General features: G+C 52.2%; 1 protein-coding gene and 1 long non-coding RNA gene across 2 annotated transcripts in view; one reads left to right on the top strand and one right to left on the bottom strand.

The window, feature by feature from the left end:
• Positions 1 to 508: 508 nt before the first annotated feature.
• On the bottom strand, positions 509 to 2604 carry LOC136791371 (uncharacterized). Its single transcript, XR_010833225.1, has 3 exons — positions 2423 to 2604; positions 1789 to 2069; positions 509 to 1454 (listed from the first exon to the last, which is right to left on the bottom strand). It is a non-coding gene; the product is annotated as an uncharacterized lncRNA (long non-coding RNA).
• Positions 2605 to 6922: 4318 nt separating this feature from the next.
• XPR1 (xenotropic and polytropic retrovirus receptor 1) overlaps positions 6923 to 21498 on the top strand; it is a 103936-nt gene continuing 89360 nt past the window's right edge. The window contains exons 1-2 of the mRNA XM_048054236.2: positions 6923 to 7258; positions 13207 to 13258. Of these exons, the coding sequence (XP_047910193.1) occupies positions 7190 to 7258; positions 13207 to 13258 (121 nt within the window). The 5' untranslated portion in view covers positions 6923 to 7189. The remainder of the gene's footprint in view (positions 7259 to 13206; positions 13259 to 21498) is intronic.

The following is a 21498-nucleotide window of genomic DNA, read 5'->3' as shown; positions in this document are numbered from 1 at the left end:
TGGTGACTCCACCACCTCCCTGGGCAACCCGTCCCAATGCCTGACCGCTCTTTCTGAGAAGAAATTTCTCTCATTTCCAACCTGAACCTCCCCTGGCACAACTTGAGGCCGTTCCCTCTAGTCCTATCGCTAGTTATCTGTGAGAAGAGGCCGACCCCCAGCTCCCCACACCTTCCTTTCAGGGAGCTGCAGAGAGCAATGAGGTCTCCCTGAGCCTCCTCTTCCCCAGACCAAACACCCCCAGTTCCCTCAGCCACCCCTCACAGGACTTGTGTTCCAGGCCCTTCACCAGCTTCGCAGGCCTTCCCTGGACATGCTCCAGGGCCTTGACGTGCTTCTTGTAGTGAGGGGCCCAAAGCTGAACACAGCACTTGAGGTGCTGCCTCACCAGAGCTGAGTACAAGGGAACGACCACCTCCCTGGTCCTGCTGGCTACACTATTCCCGGCACAAGCCAGGATGCCGATGGCCTTCCTGGCCACCTGGGCACACTGCCGGCTCATTTTCAGGCGAGCATCGACCAGCACCCCCAGATCCGTGTCCTCTGCACACCTTCCGAGTCACTCTGTCCCAAGCCTGTAGCGCTGCACGGGGTTGTTGTGGCCAAAGCGCAGGACCCGGCACTTAGCCATGTTGAACCTCATCCCATTGGCCTCTGCCACGATCCAGCCTTTCCAGGTCCCTATGCGGAGCCTTCAAATGTAAAGTGTTGTGAAATAGGAGTGGAGTTAGTCTGGAATTAGTCCCCCAGGGACATGACTCACAGGGTCCTGGGCACTCACCAGCCACTGCCACCTCCCAGGGCCATGGGCACCTCCAGGAAACCTCAGTGGGACACGGGCACCCTGCCGGGATGTGGTCTCTCCTCCTGGGGTGTGGGCGCCTGGGGGGCACCTCACAGCTCTTCTCTCCCAGCCCAGCTCCCTCATTCCTCTGCAGGTGTGTTCTCTAAAACCTGCACTCAGCAGCCCTCACTTGCCCCACTGCCTCCCGTGTGGCTGTGCCCCAAGCCCCTTGGTACCAAAAGGACACAAGTTCCCGTATGGATGATCGGATGATCTTTATTCAGCTGGGAGAAGCGGTCTGCTACCAGCAGGAATTTCCAAGAGTCCCCCAGCCAGCTCTGCTGCACACGCATGCTCCTGCTGTCCTCTGTGGAGCAACGAAGCAGAGCCACGTCCTCTGGGATGCCAGCAGCCCCAGCGGCGCCTCTGACAGGGTGCAAAAGGGGACCCTCCTTGGAGGTCCTCGTGAGACGAATGTTGATTCCCCCCTGGCTGTTGTGCTGGCTGGGCACGGGCAGCCCACCAGGGGACAGCTGGCATTGTCGGTGGCGCCCATGCAGGGAGGAGGTGATCAGGGCAGTGTTGGCATCCAGTTGTCAGGGGGGGTGCCTTCAGCGCAGGAGCCTTCGGAGGGCTGAGGTGTGTCCTGCCTCACCGGCTTGCTGTCAATCTGAAGAGAACTGACTGTCAGAGGGGTGAAAATGCTGTGCCAGAATTATTAGCCAGGCACTTCCTTCCACCTGCGTCTTTTCCCGGTGCGATGCCTACCCTCGCATGGGCCTTGGAGGTCCTAAGTCCAAGGGCTACCCCAACAGGTCATGGGCATTCCCTGGCCACTGCCATCTTACAGGGACGTGGGCAGCGGCCGGGACGTGGGCCCCTTCTCCTGGGTCATGGGCTCCTACGGGGCAACCCTCAGCCATGGGTGCCTGTCCTCTCCTAGCTCCTCTCCCCCCTTCTCCTGGAGCATCAGCCTCCCCAAACCCATGGACAGCAGCACTCACTCTCTGCGCTGCCTTTCCTGTCGCCGGTACACGGGGTGCACGCTCTAGATGAATTTGCCGGGGGTACGCCAGGGGGCTCTTCTTTTCCTATACTCGTTTAGTGCCTTCTTCCTCGGCTGTGGGAGCCCGAGCTCTTGCACGCGGAGCTGGTAGAGGTGCCTCAGGTACCACACCATGAAGGCAGTGTTGGCCTCCATGCGGCAGAGCAAGGCGTAATCACACAGAGCGTCCTTTCCCCGGCAGTCTGTCCCCGCAGAAGCTGAGGCCCACCGGCCTGTTGCCTGGAAGCGACAAGAGAAGAAGCACAGTGAAGGGCATGGATGAGGGCTCGTGGGGTGGAGAACTGTCCTGCTGGGCTCGGCTTCCTCGGGAGCGCCCAGCCTCGCAGGACTGCTCTGGGCAGCCATGGGGGCTCACAACAGCGCCGGCAGGCCCTGGGCCGTGCCGGGGGCTCCCTGCGGCTGGGCGAGTCCCCGGCGAAGAGGCAGAGGGCCTCTCGGGGCCTGCTGAGGCTTCCTTGTGCCTGCTGGGTTTTGTTCTTTTTTGTTCTGGAAAGCCTTTGTGGCCAAGGTCCCGTGGGTCCCCGCTCCCCGCAGGCTGGCCCTTTCCTGCACGCCGCGTCTCCGCCACTCACCTGTCTGCGGTGTCTCTGTACTGTTCTCCAGAGGCCGAGGGCAAGCAGCCCCACGCCGAGGAGGCAGATGGCGTCCCCGTTATCGCAGAGCAGCCAGACTCTCCCGCCCTGGGCAAGGTATTCCCAGAATTGGCCCAGGGGGTCGGGCAGCTCGGAGGGCTGGCGCTCGGTGCCAACGGGCTGTTGCTTTGGGCTCTCTGAAGGGACCATAGGGACCATGGTGTTCAGCCTGAGGCGGAGCCTGCTGGGGCAGCTGGAAAGGCCGAGGCTGCAGGGCCAGTTGGAGACCTGGCGCTTGGGGCCAAGGCTCCTGCTGACCCTGACCCTCTCCCAGCGGCGCTGGCTGCGGAGGCCCTGGCCGCACGAGCGGAACAAAGCCATGGCCAGAGCCACGGCCAGGAGGAGAGCCAGGCTGAGCTTCATCCTGCTCTCTCCTCAGGAACACAACAACGCTGGAGACGGCTGTCACGCTGAGCAGAGCTCCGGCAGTGACCACCAGCACTAGCAGCTGTGCCCAGCTGCGCCCAGCCGCAGCCTGATGTTATGCCGGGCCCTGTGAGGTCACAGGGCCCGGCGCTGTGAGACCGGCAGGTGACGAAGGCCGTGGCGAGGCTGGGGAGGACGCGGGCAGGCGGCCTTCGAAGCCTGCCGCTGCCGCTGCAGTCTGCACGGGGGGTCTGCCTGCCCAGCGGGGCGGTGGGCCTGAGCCCCCCGTGGTTTGGGCCGTGCCCTGGGTTTCTCAGTGCGAAGGAGCCGTGGCCAGAGCCACATCCAAGCTGGGCAGCCGTGGCACGGTTCTCCTCAAAACCCTCTTGGGGGCAGAGTGGAAGCCCCCATCGAGAAGAAAGCCTCAAATTGGCTGTTGGTTAGATAAAATCATAGAATTACTAAAGTTGGAAAAGACCTCCAAGATGATCTGCTCCAACCACCCCCCTACCACCAGTGTCACCCACTAAACCATGTCCCTAAACACCGCGTCCAACCTTTCCTTAAACACCCTCCGGGATGGTGACTCCACCACCTCCCTGGGTAACCCGTCCCAGTGCCTGACCGCTCTTTCTGAGAAGAAATTTCTCTCATTTCCAACCTGAACCTCCCCTGGCACAACTTGAGGCCGTTCCCTCTAGTCCTATCGCTAGTTACCTGTGAGAAGAGGCCGACCCCCAGCTCCCCACACCTTCCTTTCAGGGAGCTGCAGAGAGCAATGAGGTCTCCCTGAGCCTCCTCTTCCCCAGACCAAACACCCCCAGTTCCCTCAGCCGCTCCTCACAGAACTTCTGTTCCAGATAGATATGTGTTATATATACATTTATTGAAATGTATACATATGTATACATGTATAAATATATATATAGATCGATAGATAAATATGTTTATGTAAGCTGGCACAATCCCTCTACCTGCTGCTTCGGAAATGCCTGTTAGTATCACAGAGGGAAAGCAGCCACTTCATTGACACCAGGTGCTCCCCTAACACTTCTCAAGCTTTTTAGGACCTTTGCCAAATTTGCCCCCCTCCCAGCTCCCTGCTCTGTGTCCCGGTGGCACGCGTGGGGCCGGGCACCGCGGGTGTCGCCACGGCCCGGTCCCGCTGCCGCTGGGGGGCACTGGCGGCCCGGCTGCGGCCCTCGGGGAGCCCGGCGTTGGTTTTGGGGGGGCTGAAGCTGGCAGCAGAGGTTCTGCAGCACCCACCCACCCACTCCCCTGAAAGGGGTCGCGGGGGGCTGCCAGCACGTGCTTGCCCCTTGCTGTGTTTCCCTCACCGTCCCCGTCCCCAGCAAAACGAGCACCTCGGGGGCTCTCTCCATCCCCTTTCCCTCCCCAGGATTTCTGCCCCGGGGTGAGAGGACAGCACGCTGACAAGGCCAGTGGGGAGGGACCTTGCACTGGATGCTGATGCAAGGTCCCTGGCAGCTGCCAGGCGGGGTGGCCCCGAGGCTGGCAGGTCCCCCTTGTCCCTGCCGTGGCCGCGGGGGTCCCGTCCCGAAGTATATTTAGCCTGGCAGCTACCGCGGGTGGAAAGTTTCCCTCGGCACAGCTGTCGAGTCCGTCTCCCTTCTCCACCCCCCGCAATAGCAAATGGCAGCGCCGTGTCCCGTAAGGAGATCTTGGCCACCTTGGCAGCGCTGCGTGCCCGGGAGCCCAGCCCGATCCTGCCCTGGCCCCCTCCGCCCATTTCACAGGTGGGCAAAGTGAGGCAGAGAGGGGGGCAACACAAGGAGATAGGCGCAGGAGGTTGGCACTGTGTGCCTGGGGCTGGGGACAGAGAGATGTCCTGCGTGTGACTGGTTCTGTCTGTACAGCTACGGGCTTGACGAAGTATTTGAGACAAATTATCTGAAGCGCGCGGCCTCCGCTCGGTTTCTGTCTGGTCTCCATGGTGAGAGGCCACGACGCCCTCCCTGCTCTAGCACCTGCGGCTCGATTTCTCTCAGTTTGTCCTTGCCTTTCTTTCAGGAGCAACTGCATGGAGGGCCTGATCCTCCCACCCGACCCCGGCTTCAGCAGGCACGGGAGAGGGTGCAAGGCACCCACAGAGCCTTTAGGGTGGGACGGAGGCAGTGAGGACATGGTCTTCAGGCTCCAAAATGCTCAGCTGCCTGTGTGGGATATGGCAACCACCTCCTCAGCTAAGCCCTCCTTACATTCCTTTTTTTTCCACAGCAGACAAAGAAAGGGGGTAATTAAGGCTGCCTCGTTTTGCCATGGGAGACGCCTGTCGATGGTAGAGGGCTGGAGGCACGCGTGCCGTGCTCGCAGGTTCTACCTGCAGGCTGGCCTCTTGTTCGCATGCAGTAAAGGGGATCTGGGAGAAAAGCATGTAATTAGTGCAGCTGCCATATAGTTTTTGTAGATATCAATAAAACATTGATTCCCTCCTTCTGTAAGCTCCTGTGCCGCAGTGCATACAAATGGCCCCGATGGCTTCTCCCTGAAGCAGCCAACGCCGTGGCCGCCCGGCTGTCCAGAGGTTGCAAATAATGGGTTTTGTGTGCAGGGAGGCACATCACCGCTAAATAACGTGGTTTGGGTCGGTTGGATGAGAAGTTGTATGGCATTTTCCTTTTCAAGCTTAAGGAAAAAATAAAAAGAAAAGAAAGAGAAATCTCGTTTTTGTTTGACTGACAGTGTTTTGTTTGGTGTGAAGCTAAAAAAAAATCAAAAAGCTCCGTTTCCATCTTGCTTCACTCAGCCTCTCGCCCCGTCCATCTCCTTTCCCATCTCCTGACATGTCTGTGTGAAAACCACAGAGGAGACGTTTGTTTTGGGGCATGAACCTGGCCGCTCTTCACGGGGAACAGCAAAATAAACGCCACTTATTTTTTTGTCCTGTCCCAATGGTGGTGTGTAGCTCACATTCGGACTGTCCCGTTCCCATAACCCCCTAAACCTCTGTTTCGTGCTGTTCATTGACACCCCTCGTCCTGTACCGGCGCTCAGTGGGGAGGAGAACATATGAAAAACCAACAGCCGCTGCTCAGTTCTGCAGCGCTGTCCCTGGGCAACCCAATACCTTGACCACGCTTCTTAAGCAGTGTGCTGATGAGCCCCGCAGCGGGGCTGGCTGGACGGGGTTTGGGGGCAGCGGGAAGCCCACGGTGATGCTGCGGGGCTGGGGGGCTTGTGCCCAACCAAGCCTTTGAGAGGCTGGCCGGTATATGCCTCTGCGTGGTTTTCCCTCTGAAAGACTGTTTTTCTATGGCCTCTTTTGAAGACTCCTTCTCCCCAGCAATACAGGATCTTTAAAAGTATATATTTTTAAAAGAAAAACACGCTATTTATAAATTATTCTATATGCTCTCAACAAAGCATGTGCCAGACTGCGCTGGCGGAAAGCCCACTCCCGACTCCTCCTCGTTGGGTTTAAAAAAAGCAAGTAACGCCGGTTCTTTTATCTTTTCCTGGCCGAAACAGCACGGAGAGAGTCGTGGTGCAAATGGGAACAGGGAAGGGGCTGGCGCAGCGTGGTGCCACCACGGCCCCTGGGTGCCCTGCTCCGGTGGCAGGGGGACCCGGAGATGTGGCTGGGGACCATGGCGATGGGCAGGGAGAGGAGCCCGGCCTCTGCTGTGCCTCTGCCACCGTGGTTTATCAGCGATAACCACCTGCCCCGTGGCGGCTGGGAAGCGACCTGAGGTGCAGGGGATGGGGGGTTTCTCTGGTTACTCCGGGTGCTGGGTTTGCGGACTGCAGCGCCCAGGACACCCGCTGGCTGCCCGCCACCCCCGGGGTGACGCGCTGTGTGCTCCCACGCGGCCCCACGGCCAGCTTTTGGGGCAAAACCCACAAAAAACCGTCCTCCAGCCCCGCGCGTAGGGGCGGGGCCAGCTCTGAGGCGACGAGGAGGAGGCGGGGCCTCGCCGAGCCACGCCCCCACCCCGCCGAAACCCCGCCCCCGGCGGGCGGTGCCGGCGGTTGCCGTGGCGACGCGGCCGTGCCGGCGGCGGGCTGGGCGGCGGGGCGGGGCGGGGAGGCGGGGCGGCAAGATGGCGGCGGCGGCGGCGGCCGGGGAGGCGGCGGCGGCGGCGGGGCGGCGCTGAGCCGAGCCGAGCCGAGCCGAGCCGAGCCGAGCCGAGGAGGAGGCCCCGCGGCGGCGCCTGAGGAGCAGCGGGGCGGGCGGGCGGGGGCCCATGTGCGGCGGCGGAGGCCCCCCCCCGCCCCCCAGTACCGGCGGCGGCGGCCCGTTGGCGGCCAGGCGCCGCTGAAGAGGCTCGGAGCGAGCGAGGCGGCGGCAGAGGAGGAGGAGGAGGAGGAGGAGGCGGCAGGATGAAGTTCGCCGAGCACCTGGCGGCGCACATCACCCCCGAGTGGCGGAAGCAGTACATCCAGTATGAGGTGGGGGCTGCCCCTGCCCGGTCCCACCGGCGGAGGCACCGGGAGGGGGGCGCAGGCCGGGGCGGGGGGGAGGCCGCCGCCGCCGTTCCCCTCAGCGAGGGGCAGCGCGGAGGGATGGGGCCGCGGGGGCTGTCCGCGCCCAGCCCGTTTTCTCCTCTACCCTCTCGGCCTAGCGGGAAGGTCAGAAGAACGGGGGGTGAATCAGAAATCACCCCAAGGCAGCACCGTCTCGTGGAGCCCGGTACCGGAGGTCCCCCCCGAGCCTCCTCCAGCCCCCTCTGGGGGTGCTGGGCTTGGCCCGGCCCCCCCCCTGCAGCTCCCGGTGCCTGCTGTGGGAAGGTCGCGCTGACACCTCAGCAGCTCAACCCGGGCTCCTGCCCGCTGTTAGGCTTTGGGCTGGTGCTCAGGGAGGCCGTTATCCCCGGTAAAACCGCTGCTTATTTCGCTGTCACCGCTTCGAGATATTCTCCCCAGCAGCACCGGTCATCTCCGCGAGTAATAATTAAACCTGGCCGGCTGAAAGCTGATTCCAGGAGAGCCGTCGGCAGCGGGCTTCTTGACCCGCTGAGCCAGGCAAAAAAAAAACACTCAACGCTTGTTATCATTCGAGGGCCAGGGTTTTCTCTCTGGAACCATAATAGTGATTTATTTCTCATATCCCTATGAAGCTGTCTGCTCTCGCAAGGAAACCGTGTTTATCTTAGCTTGCTGTGTTATTCTTGTCGGACTTGAAAAGTTTATATCTTCCCTTTTGACCACTCCTTTGTTTTCCATTACCTGAGTGCAAAGGAATGGATGTCTAAAGAAAAACTGCAGGCAGGTTTCACTTTAGAACAAAATTGTGATCTACCTGAGTTATTTGCAAACGAGCTGCCCAAGTAACACATCAGTTTTTGCGAAGGAGGGAGCCCATTGTCTCAGTACGGTAGCAGATTAGTTCTGCATCGGGTCTCTGATGCATTATCTGTGCGAGAGCTCTTGGGGTTGTTTTCTGCTTTTGGGAGCAGAAAACTTGCGTGTGGTCCTAAGGGAAGGCTCGGAGGTGGGGCTGGAGGGGAAGTCAAGGAGGAAAAAAGATGTGCAGAAGGCTTCGCTCCTGGCTGACCAGATGGAAGTCGAGGGAGGGTGAAGGAGACCTAGCGAACTATGACACCTCGATTAAGGCGTGAAGAACTCTGCTGCGCATTGGCCGCTGCTTTCATTACAGGAGGTTAATTTTCAGATGTTTTAACTAGGGCACTGATATTCTCTCTTTCTCCCTTCCCCCATCCCAGTTTAAAATAAAGGTAGATTTCAGTAAAATCTTCCTTATAGATGTTTCCCTTTCTAGACATAGCGTTCTCCTCGTTGGACAGATAGCGATAGCTGAATATTGAGTGAATTAAAATAAAAACCCCACCCTCCCTTTTAGTAGTAAGTTTCAAAACTCTTTGTTAGCCTTGTAGCTGGCTGAACGTGAGTCAGCCTGCTGCTCATGCATATTCCAGTAGTGCAATAGTCTGGCATTTATTATTCAGTGGCTGGTGGTCGTGTGGAGCGCGGCGCTACCTTGGTTTACTTGTTGGTGATACTCGAGGCAAGAAGCATGCAACCCTCCTTTGTCAAGAGAAATGCCAAGCTGTTGCTTGGCAAATGTTGCTTTCATTATTTGTGTGCAATACTTCTTACATTGTGCATCGTAGTAATTTTTTTTTCTAAAAATGTATGTGTATAATTCATTTAAATATCTTAACGTGGTTTTTTATTTGACAGTTTATATCTTCTCCTTAATTAAAGCAGTAATCAGTTACCATTTCGGAGTGAGAGATCCCATTGTGTTTAACTCGGAAAAGATCAGTCCCATTTGCAGGGACTTACCACGACAGGTTAGTGATGATAATGAAAGGACCGGAAGATGGAATAGCAATTGTCTTCAAGGCAGTCTGTTGATAAGGCTTACATGTAGTCATCTGATTTTTCAACTCTGATGTCCGTAGCTTTTTCCATTGGAGAGCAGGTGACTTTCACGCAGCCCCTAAGTCTTGTAAGACCCTGAGGTCCTCTCCAGGTGGGAAGGCTCTGGTTTGAAGACAAGCGAGGCTACAAGGAGCTCTGCCTTGCACAAATGGCCAATAAGACTAGGAGGATGTAATCTGTTGCTGATGATGTCAAGAAGAAGAATGAGGCAATGTTTTAAATATCTGAATGTGTAGTTTCACTTTCAGATGGTCTTTGATTTACAGCCCTCTTTTTGATTTACAGCCCTCTGAGTTGTTATCAGTAATGCGATCTTTCCCTCAAACAGTGACCCGTTTAATTACTGTAACTGTGATTGTAGGAAGTGTGCAAGTTGCCCAGACTTGGGGCGGGTACTTGGTCCATGGAAGAGTTTAATGAAAATGAATAGATTTTTCCCCTGTCTAAACAAGGAAAAAGATATACTTTGATACCTATAGCTTGGATTCTTATTTTTTTTTCAGCAAAAGCACTGCAGTGCCATTACTGTGTGTCTGTTTTTTAAGAAAGAGCAGTTGGCAAGTGAAAAAGAAGAATGGTGATGCATACTGCTCCGTCTCATTCAGCTTTTCACAAAGACATGGGCTGTGACTGAGTGAGCATTTACACAGTGTTTTACAAAAACCTCGGTTGACTTGATTTGACTTTTCACTCTAAAGATTGCTCACATCTTTAGATTTGCACCTGCTGCCCTCTCTGTGCTAAGGCCAGGTCCGAGCGCCTTGGCTTGGGGTGTCTGGCACCCTGTTGTCTGCAGAGCTAGTGGCCTCCCCAGCGGGGTAAAGGCTCGCTCCAGCACTGCTTCTTGCCTTAAAACCTTAGGTTTTGAACCCTTCCTTTACTCTTTGATTCCTTCGGTGTGAAAACATGAGACGAAACAAAATCCAGTCTTTGTGTCAGACAACAGAATTTGCTTTTTAACATAGAATTGAACAAATTAAGGTGACTCACGGATGAATTTCAGCTGATGCTTTCTTTCTGAACCCATTCTTTACTGCATTTAATGTGTGTTTGTAGATGCAGTGGAACTGTTGGATTGCCGGGCCTCTGCTTATCCTTAATCATGATGCAAATTTCCTCTGCCAGTGTGTACCTCTCTGAAGTGCTTGCAGGAGAAGGAGGAGAGCATTGCTCAGTCTGCTCAGGCCTCCCGACACAAGTGTATGTGCGCCTGTCAGTCTGCTGGGAACTCGGTGGAGTTTTACAGTTGCCAGATGGCAGTTTTGTGTCAGTTTATCTGGCCTGAATTTGTTTATCTGGGTGCAGAAGTCTCTTTAGTGAGCTCTTAAAAGTCTCTTCAGCACGTAGTCTATTTACACTTATGTTTCCCTGCGTATTTAACTCATCGCTGTGCGCTCTGCTAGAGCAGGGAAGGCTGAGAAGTATCCACCAATTCTTGGGAAAAGTTCTTAGAATTGTGGAATGGTTTGGGTTGGAAGGAACCTTGAAGATCTTCTAATTCCACCCCCCTGCTGTGGGGGGTTCTAAAGAAAAAAGCAATTAGCTGATGTTTGAAAACAACGAGTGTTTAATACCTCTGAAATCCCAGCCTCTGGGGAAGGAGGAGAATGGGAACAGTTACTCCAGGCCCGAATTTGGATGGTGGAGATGGTAGGATGTAGGAGCAGGTGACTTTTTTTCCCTTCTAAAGGAGACTTCGGGTGTTAACTGCTTTCCCCCTTGGGTAGGGGAAGCAGGTTGCGGAGTTTTAAGAATCGTTTCTCTGCGACAAAGCCTGCAGCGGGAAGTAGGCGTGGAAAGCAAAAGCCGCCGTGCGCGTAGCCTGCTCGTCTTCAGCCTCTTCCAGGAGCAGTCTCTCAGTTTTTGGGACGTGGCCAGCTCTGCTCTTCAAACAGTGCTTCATGATAGGCAGTTCGCACCCAAGCTTGCCACCTCCTGACACAAATCTGTTGTGCTATTTCACTAGTTGTCCTTCTGGGTGCTAGCGGACGAGCTTAGGAGAGCATTAGCAGCCTGCAAACTAGTCACTTAAACCAGCCGCTTTGTTCCAGCGTTTTAAGGCTTTTGTCCTTGAATCTGCTCACTGCTGTGGCTAGACAGTTGCATTTTTAAGTGTGTTTTCTTTCTGCTTTTTTGTTGTTGTCTGATATATGTGTATGTAAGTTTATACAAGGTGTGTCAGAAGCACAATTTTAAAAAAAAAAAAAAAACACCCCATGTTTTTGTTTCATTTGAGGGCTGGAGGAGTAATTCTTAAACATGTGAAGCTGACAGTGATGGGTGGCTTTTTGGACCAGCTCTGTGGGCAGGGGACTAAATGTGCTGGGTTTCACCCTTGCCTCCAGGGGCTGGTGTCGGGTCTGCTGCCCACGGGACCTCCGGCGTTGGTCCCTCCGCGCTAAGGGGCAGATGAGAGCGGCGATGGGAAGCGTGCCGCCCCTCTGGGGTACGGTGTGGCTTCCCAACTGCTGTCTCTTTGGGGTTGTTTCTCCTGCCTCGTGCAGCACTGGTTCGTGGAAAAAGTTACAGGTAGGCAAGGATGACGAGCAGGGTGAAAAAGGGGAAGGTGGCTTGTGGGTGGTTTGGGTTTTGTTTTTTTTTTTTTGACCAGTCGATGCATGGAACCGGGTCACGTGCTGCGGGCGGTGAGTCATGGGAGGAAGGGGACGGAGCGGCCGGTGTTGGGGAGGAATGGAAACAGAACCGAGGGAAGGAGGGAGCTGTGTCACTGGAATGAGGATCATTCAGCAACGGCTTAGCTGGGAAAACAATTATGCAAGTGACCTTTGTTGAGACCTCTGTGGACTTGGGAACGAGACCTTTGAGAGATGTCTGAGCTGCCTGTTTCACCGGCCACCTATGATAGCCCGTGATAAACAGACGTGTCCTTTAGACCTTATATTTACTTAGCAGGCTCATAACCCATGTTACAACAGTGCTGAGCTTCTACTTGCTGAGCGTGGGGTTTTTCCCATGGGGGTGTTAGGGCAGCTGTCGGAGGCTGGGATGTTCTCCCTGGGGGAGGGAGGGGGGCACAAGAAGCGGAGGGGTTGTGGAGCTCTGGGACCTGCTGGGTAACGGGAGGCAGGGGCAGGAAGCTTGAAAGACCCGAATGGCTTTTGTGTGTTAGATTTCTGGAGGTCCAAAAGTCTAGGAATAAAACACAATTCTTGCAGCAGGAGTTTGCAAAACATGCTTGCGCTCTTTGCGTGAGTTAAGATGCCTCTCCTCACCAAGTGATGGTGGTGTGCGTGTAAATGAACGTCCTGCAATAGGAACGGACCTTTCCTAGTTGCCTCTGGTTCCAAAACTACATTTTGAGTTACTCCATTAGACACAGGATCCAAGTTACTTGATTCCTGCATGCGCTTGTGATGTGCAACAGCGCACGCCTTTAGCCCTTGGCTCCGGCCATCCCCAGGAGCAGCACGCTGCCTCCTCCGCGGGGCGAGGGCCTGGCTAGTAGCTCTGGCCTCTGCTGGCCGTGCCCTTCGGTGTCCTTCTCCAGAGGAGGCAGCCTCCTGTGGCTCCCTGCTCTGGTCCATCAGGTCCTCCTCAGCTCTCAGACGTGCGTTTCCGCACTGCTGTACTATATAACAGTGCTAAATCCCTGCCGCTGCTGTTCCTCTGTTCGTCTTCACAAACTCCTTTCTGTGTCATCCCACGGTTTGTATTTTTATGAAACCTTTAACATCCTACCAACTGGGAAACATTTTTTCCAAAGGGAGATGTTTATAAGTATGGTTGGGATAAATTTTGTAGATTAGCAAGGTAGCAGGCCTTTGAAGCAGTCAGTAAACGTGAACGCGTGTTTCTTTTGTTAACAGAGATGCGTGTAATAGCACTGACATCACGTTCCGTAGCTTTGGGTGTCAGTCTGGAGGGATAAAAGGACTTTAATTGCTTTTGTTTTCAAACAGGCGTATCAAAACAATGTAATTTTTTTTGTTGTTGCTGCTGACAGCATTCCTTGTTCTCTCTCTCCCCTCCAGGCTTTGAAAGAGATGCTATATGCAGCTGTGGACCAGGCCCCTTCTATAGAAGGTAAGCGAACTGCAACTGAGCATCGTGTTTTTCTTGGCATTGGATGCCGGGCACAGAGTAGTGTTACTTTTCTGTCCTCAGTCCTCCAAAATTGGTAAACTTAATACACTGATGGGCAAGCGCTTGGCCCTTCGCAGCCTGCGAGCTATTTTTGATTGTTAGGACTCTTTGTCCTCTGTCACCAGAACAATAACTGTCTCTGTATAGCCTGGGACTTCAACAGCTGGATTCCTCTTGCTTATAAGGACATTCACTGGTGGAAGTACTTTCCTCATCGCTTGAGAATAGACCTTTGTTTTCCTGGGGCAGCTAGCGGCTTCGGGAGATAATTGTGCTGGAGAGACACTGGCTCCTGGTTTGTCACCGCTGGCTGGAGCTGTGAGAGTCTTGTCCTTTCGTCCCGGGCGCTCCCTGAATGCTGTGCTACCTCCCGTACGTTGGCATGAGTATATTTTGTGTTTGAATGTGTTTATTGCCACTGAATCCTCTAGATAAGTGATTTTAATACAGCATATGGTTTTAAGCTCTCTGCATTTTGAATAGTTTAAGTGATAAGTGCAGTAGTTCTCCACAGAGTCCTTTATAGCCTTATTCTCTTCTTCCTTCTGTTGTCTTTGGTGTACTGAATAGTTTATGTTGCTTCAGTCCCTACTTATTTGCCCTTCCTGGGGATTTCAAACTGTTTTTGACCTCCGTGCTTTCATTAGTGGAATGTGGAATACTATTTTTTGGGTTTAACTCTACTTGCTCTTTTACAAGAATTTTAGAATTGCGATGGTTAATAGACAAAATGGGGCTGTGACGGGGCAATATTTAGTGATGCTTCTCAGAGGTGCAGTCTGAGCTGAAAACTTCCTTGAGGCAATGCTCAGACAGGTGTAACTCTTAGATTTAACCTGACACTTGGCTGCTTATTTGTCTCAGCCCACTTACTTTGTTAAATCAGTCGCACCCTTTGCTCTTAACTTGCGGGTCCTGGAACTGAATTTCTACTGGCAGGCGGTTGTGGTGCTGGCATCATCTCAAATACATGGGTAAAGCGTGTGGGCTTTGGAAAACACAAATGCAGCTTGCAAACAATACACTGACAGAAGGGGGAAGTCCTGCTTGTATCTTTTGAGTGACAAAGTTGCCTGAAAACCCACAAACCTGGAGGATCTCTCCCCCAGACAGCACAAAATGTTTTCTGTGTTTTGTGTAGGCCAAACCGACCATCTTTATTAACTCCTAAAGACAGTTTACTGGTTTTGTTGAGGGGAAAAAGTAACACAGCATCAGTTTTATAGAAGACTGGAGCATTTACAAGGCTTCCTTTTTTTTTTTTTTGTCAGTGCGTTATCAACAGTGGGAGCAAATAAAACTTTGTGGTGTGATGTTTGAGGATGATGTGCTGGGTTCTGCTGGAATTTCAGGGCGGCTTTGCCTCTGAGCTGCAGGTGGAGCTGAGCTCCCGGGATCAGTTAGGGTTGAGGGACAGGTGAGCCACCTCCTCGGGTCCTGCAGGAGAGGTCGAGCATCTTCCGCAGGGCCTGCCCTGCGGGCACAGGGCTTGCTGTGGGGTAACTCACGGCTGCAGGGTGTGCTCCAAGTGAAGCCAGAAGCTCCTTGCCTTGTGTGTTCCTTCCCTAGGTGTAACTGTTTTACCAACAGGGTGGGACTTTGTGCATCTTAAAATGGATGGGACGTGCAGATCCTATGCATTTTAGTTCCTAAAGTTTCTTATGGGTAAGGCACAGGTGGCTAGCTTCACACAACAAAACTCCAAAGTGTGTAATTCAGCATTTTGTGGTTTTTTTTCCCTTGCTCATTGTGATAAAATGGTGTTCTGTATGTACTGTAATGTTTGTGTCTAAACATGCTTGGGAAGGGAAGAATAAAAAGGTTTAATATATTTGTTGTTTTTTAAATGTTAAAATTTAAACTTCTGCCTCCTTTGATGCTTTCAAAACATCAACAGAAAGGAAAATAATGACTTAACATCGTGCTAGTTACGAAAAGCATCTTCTGCTCGTTATTTCGAGATCAGATCTCTTCCTCTGTACTGTAGAGAACAAAGTGATCCAAACTGTTTTGAACTGCTCAGATTTGTCTCTGTCTTGCCTGAGCTGCTTTTAAGTAGAGCAGCTATCCTAATTCCTGCGCCTTTTGTTAGTTAAGTGGTATGGGAGTGCGTGCGGGGTGGCTTGGTTTTTCTTTCTAAGTTTGTTTGCAGTGTGCTAATTCCCTCCCTTTTTTCTCTCTGCTTAGAATCTGGTTTGCTTCTTATTTTCTGGCTCCCTCTCTAAAAATCAAGTGTGTGTTAGGTCGGGACCAGGCTGTTTGGACTGGTTTCGTTGAGCTGTTGGATCTGCGAGGGCAGCTGTATCTGAGGCAGCGGATCCTTTACCCATCCATTGATGACGGGAGCACCGAGGTATCAGGATGACAGATGTCCTGCCATCAGCTGCAGCTGTAGGGAAGGTTTGCATGGTTCAGCGAAGCCTTATGTTGGGGTTACTGTGCGACTGCACGCAGGCTGTGCCCGAAACGCTTCCCTCGTCCCTGCCAGAGCAGATGGAGCAGGTTCCTGGTACTTCAGAGGGGATGGAGCAGGTATTGCCAGGGGCTGCCTGTTGGCCTGCATGTTTCCAGTTTAACGCGGATTTTGCGGAGGATGCTTTTCTGTTCCTTTGAGCTTAGCACAGAAACTACAGCAGGGTGCTACTAAAAACCACCTACCCTGCGTGAGCCTAGCGTAAATCTCATTTTAGCCTGGTTTAACTAAAATTCATTTGATCTCGTTGATCCCAGATGCTGTAGACGTGCGCAGTTGGTTTTGATTTACCTTAGATGTATTGTAGAGCTAATCTTCAGCCAGTACATCGGGCCGTGAAAGGAGCTTTGTGTGCCAAAGCCGAGGCTGTTCCTAGGTTTTACGCTGCTCCGCTACGCCTGTAATTCAGGATTTGTGAATGAGTTCCTTCGACTTCTGCTGCAGGCTGCTTACTGTATCGGTTGGTAAAATTTCTATGCATACAGGAATGCTTCCTATGCTTAGTAGTATGCTGGGAGCACTTGGGAGCTGTTTAAAACATGCTGATCTCTGAAGGCATGGTGTTAGCAGTAGGCGAGGCAAGCAATGGGTGAGCCACCCCCCGTTAACAGCGGTCCCTGGGTTCGTATTTGGGAATCTCCTGCCTGTGGTTGGGACATGGGTAAACAAAGCAAACTTCAAAATGACTCACAGGCTGTGCAGCTGATGGTGCTGCTGCCATTCTAGTGGGAGAAGTGTTGCTGTGAAGAGGATCTTGGATCGAAATTGTGGCATTCTTACTCTGCTGGTTACCTACTTCCATGGTGACCCCTCTCATTGTGCTGAATTGACTCGTACCTACGTCTGTTCTTTCCCACCTTCAGGTTGCGAACGCAGACTGTACTATTAAGTAGCAATGAAAAAACAGATGTGAATAAGTAAAAAGCTATCAAAGCTGTATGGCAGGAGAAGACTGTTTATAGCTGTAGCCTGCCTTCTGCAGGAGCAGGCAGTCTGCAAGGTGCTTTGGCTCCCTGTCTTTCATCAGAATCCTACCAGACTGTCTGCATGTCTTTTTTTGGCAGTTGCTAGTTGCACACGTAGGTTTCTTTAATCTGTTCAAAGATCTGACTTTTTTTTCCCCGTTTGTGTACCTTGTAATGACAGTTTTCTCTATGCCAGTGCTACGCTTCTAGATTCCCCTCATCTTTTTATAAGGCTTTCCACTGAAACTGCACCATCCTTCCACATCTGTACAGAATTAGTATGTAGTCTGCTAATTCGATCTCATCCACATCACTGGAAAATGTGTCAAATGATGCTTGATTCCCAGTTGTACGACAGGACTTGCTTGAATTTCTGGAGAATGCTTTGTTGGCTGTTTGTTACGTGCTAGTTCCTGTTAATGAACCACTCTGAGCAGATCGGTGCTGCCAGGACGTCCTTCTCAGCTCCCAAGCCTTGTGGACGGGCAGAAGGGTCTGCGTGCGAGTGTGCCGGGTCGGTGGCAGCAGGCACCTATCCTCAACTCCTCTCGGGAAGAAGCTGGGACAACTTAGAGGTGAAAATATAGCGTGGTGCTTGTTTTTTGAGGCAGAACATGCCCTATCGCAAAAGCACAAGATACTGACCTCGCCACGAGCCTGTTGATTTCTGCATTCCTCGTTCTTCCTACATCTGCCTGTCTGAATCTTCCCCACGTAAAACAGGTTACTGGACCACCGGCGTCCTCCTGATTATTCCACTTGCTGGGCAGATGTGTCGGCATCTCCCCAAGCTCCTTAGGATTCAGCTCTTCCCAGCTGCAGCGGAGATGAAAGTGTGGCTGTAAATTATTCATTCTGATTATCTGCTTGAATGGACAGGGTCCATTCTAAATATTATTTCCTAGAATATTTGTCTTTCAGATATTGAAATTTAACCTGCCTTTAATACTTGTGTAAACAGATCCTGTTGTAATATCAGATGGCACAGAACCGTTCCGTTGTATCCTCTTATTACGGAGATTACTTACTCCACTTAACCTCAATCCCAAATTCCAGTGGTATGGCTTGAACGGGGATCGCTGCTCGTGTGTGAAGCTGCAATGCTGTAACAGAGAAGAAGCGAGGAGTAGGAATACTTGAAGATTGAACTCCAAACCAAAATTAATAGGTGACTTTAAATACAATTTGATTCACAGGGGAAAAGCTTTAGTGGCAGAGGAGATCCTCTGCTGGTGCTCGTGCTCTGCAAGTTCACCTCTTTGCTCGCTCTGGATGAGAAGAGCGAGGGGTGCGAGTTTGGGATGTTCTCCATGTGCCAGCACTGGCAGTGTGTCCTGTGTGGTGACAGCCTTGTTCCTGCTCTAATTTGTAATACGCTAGCCGTGTTAGCTGACAGCTAAAGATCTTTGAGTCGTTTGGATTTATTTCTGTTGCTAAATAAACAAAAGAGCGTTCTTCAGGGTGATAAATACTCCTAGTGAGTAAGATAGGATGTGGGAACTCACACTGTGTTTTTTCCAAGGGAAGTTAAGAGACTGTGACAGGTCTTGTTCATTATGTGCAGCCTTGCCTTGTAGGGTTGAACAAAGACTTAGGGGTTGTCTGTATATATACAGTTGTCTTCTTTTTATGTCAAAATAAACATTTCTTTCCAATTGCATAAACTTATTTGTAGCGGGTTGAGGGTTTGTTGACATGGGAGAGTTTAAGTGAGGCTTCAGCAGAACCGCTTCACGTCAACCACCACGAAGCAGCCACAAGCAGATTAATGCTTTATTTTTGTTTCACCACGTCGTTATGGGTTGTTTCACACCCATACAGGACTGGGGCTCGGGGTCCTTTTGGAGGATGTGTGTGGCTGAAGGTCGGTGTCCTCGGAGCTGGTCCTGGGTCCTGTGCAGTGCCAATCGGTCTGGAGGCCTCTGTACCGACAACTGCTTTCCAAATTCAAAAAAAATATCCCATGGTGGTCCTCTTCCCAGTTGGAGACCTTCTGCCAGGTACTGGGCTTTCTAGAAAAATGGCTCATGGGGCTTGTTGCAAATGTTAGCTTCCAGAGCACACAAACATCAGACGGGAGAATCTGGCTGTGTACCAGCGCTTGGAGGAGGAGGTGATGTCTGGTGTCTCTTACCTAGGGCAATAAAATTTGAAAAGTAAACAGCACGTATGGTCGGAGAGTAGTGTGAGGGAACAGCTGGATGGCCACCAAAATATCCGGAGCACGGATGCCTCGGTGGAAGTTATTACAGCGGACTTGTTCTCATGTATAAGTAATCTCACTGTCAGAAGCGGTACGATACCCGCAGCAAGTCAGCTCCGACACTGCCCGCACTGTGCCTGATACCAGCACGTGCCTTTTCCTGTCGTTTGGAGCCGTGCAGACCCAACTGCTCTGATACCAGGACTTGCTCAGACTTACCGAGGACCAAGCGATCGCCCCTCGGGACCGGCATGCTCGGGTTCCTGCCTTGCTCCTGGTTGCTGGTTCCTATGGGCTGCCAAATCTCATGCTTCCAAAATCTCTTGCCAAATCTCCCTGGCCGGGAACCTCCTCTCACCTTCGGAGGGATTGCTCCACGGCCAGCTCCTGCTCTGCTTTGCTTCGTCTGCCTGCACGAGCCGGCAAGCTCGTGGCGCTGCTGAGCACGCCTTTATTTTATTTTCTCTTTTCTTTTCCTCCCTCAGTGATGTGTTTCTGGGGGACTTCCTCTGTGATTCAAAGCTCTCTCCGGCATTCACGCTGGGTGAGGGACTCGAGTCCCAGGTGCACCACGTAGCACAGGTTCAAGGCTGCTCCCGGGGCTGGAGAAGGGCAGTTAATTGCTTGCTAATTTTGTTCTATATGCTTTGTTTTGTTATTTAAGCATCCTGTGGTACTGAGAGCTGTTAAACGTGGGATAATCAAAGAGCTGTACGTGGCTCAGAAGGCAGCAGGGAAAGCTGGGTCTGGCTGGCCCGTATGAAAGGGCTGTACCTACAGGCAGGTTTCTTTTGCAAGCCTGCAAACTGCTTATCAGTCCAGCTGCAGGAGGGCTGGAGATTATTCCTTAATGGTGTGGGGTAACGGCAACATCAGAAATGCTATTTTTTTTTTTTTCCCCTTCCTGCTTTTGCCTTCCGGTAGTTTAAAAAGGCCAGTATGGTGCCTTTTTAGTGGTTAGAGAAATTAATGGTGTTTGTAATTGACCTGGTAGGTGCCAGGCTTTGTGTTAGTGGTCAGAACTTGAGGGTTGGAAAGCAGAAAAAGAGTTCGCAAAGCTGGAAGGCTGACAGAGAAGCGTGCCTTCAGTGCAGCGCTCCTGGGACAGCAGCAAAACATCAAAGAGCCTTTTGGCTGTAGCTGTAAAGCAGCGATGCACATGTACGTACAGGAGGTCGGTATTTATTGCTGCCTTTCAGAAAAGGCTGCGATAGACATCGTAACAACAAGATTTACGGCGCGTGTAGGAGGCAGCCTCTGGCTCTCTAGTCATTGCTTCGGAGCCGTGTTTGAAATAGGTGGCTTGAATTATTAGACAATTAAGATTTGGGATGAGACTGTAGCTACTTGGTGAATAATGCAATATGAATTAAACTCGATGGGTTTCTTCTCTCTTTAAAAATGCATGCTGTGGGCAGGGAATGAGCAGGCTGTCCCTGGAAGGAAATCTCATTCTTCTGCACCAGAATTGCTTGTAAGATGCTTCAGAAAAATGGCCCGGCTGTCAATACCCCGTGGAGTCCTGACAGCTCTGCGTGCTGCAGCGCAGGAGGAGCAAGGGCTGTCCCCAGGGACCCTCCTACTTGAGCAGCCCCTCGGTTTTGTTACCGTCATCTGCTGTAAGGCCGTGCCGTGCGGTGGCTATCCCGATCACCTTCTCAGAACATGAGAAGGTCTGTCTCTTTAAGTAATTTTAAAATTAGTAAGGATGTGGTGACAAGTCAACCCACTCCTGGTCATGTTTCCTTCTCCTGATTCCTAAAGTAAGAAGGCGGCTAGTCACTAAAGAGCTGGTCATTGAGGTGGCTTGGGCTCGCTTTGCCTCTTCTATTCGCAGTGTGTCTGTAGCCCTGCAGCTTGACCCCGTTAGAGTAGAAGTGGATATTAGGCTCATTTAAAAATACAAATACGCTTTTTGTAAATACCCGATCTTTAGTTATAGTCTAAAACTGCGAAATTACAGCATCTTGGCTTTACAAAGCCTCAGTTAAAAAAAAAAATTGAGATTAAAAATGATGCATTTTATTCCCATTATTCCATTATTATACAGCCATTTAGCTAATAAATATATTTCCAAATGTCTTACGCTATTTTTGTTGAATGTGGTAACCCTTTTCCCCTGAATTCGTACAACTGAAACATAAAAATCAAATCCAATGGTTGTGTTCGCAGGTGAGCTGCGAAGGGATGGAGCTTCAGGAAAGCTGCAGAGAAGTGTGCAGGCTCTTTTACCCCCCCGGGGTTTCACAAGAACATCTAGAGGTCCCTAGCAGAAAGGCAGCAGCACCGCAAGCCTAGGTTGTGTATGCTGAGCTACAGACCACAGAGAAAACTCCATGAAAATACACAAATCTCCTTGTGAGCGTGGTTATTCACCGCACACGGGGAGGCGAAGAGCAGCATGGGGGCACGGAGCACCCCGGGCTCAGCCGCTGTGCTCGTGCGAAGCCCCCGGGTGAGCACAGCCCGGCCTGCAGCGCTGTCCTTGGGCTGCAGGCTCGGCATCAGCTTCCCCACTGCAGAGGAGGAAGCCTTGTTT

This window comes from Anser cygnoides, chromosome 8 (genome assembly GCF_040182565.1).
Source record: "Anser cygnoides isolate HZ-2024a breed goose chromosome 8, Taihu_goose_T2T_genome, whole genome shotgun sequence".
In the NCBI taxonomy this organism is placed as follows: Eukaryota; Metazoa; Chordata; class Aves; order Anseriformes; family Anatidae; genus Anser; species Anser cygnoides.
Note: the sequence above shows the minus strand (reverse complement) of the source record. Positions and strands in the feature narration are given on the sequence as shown.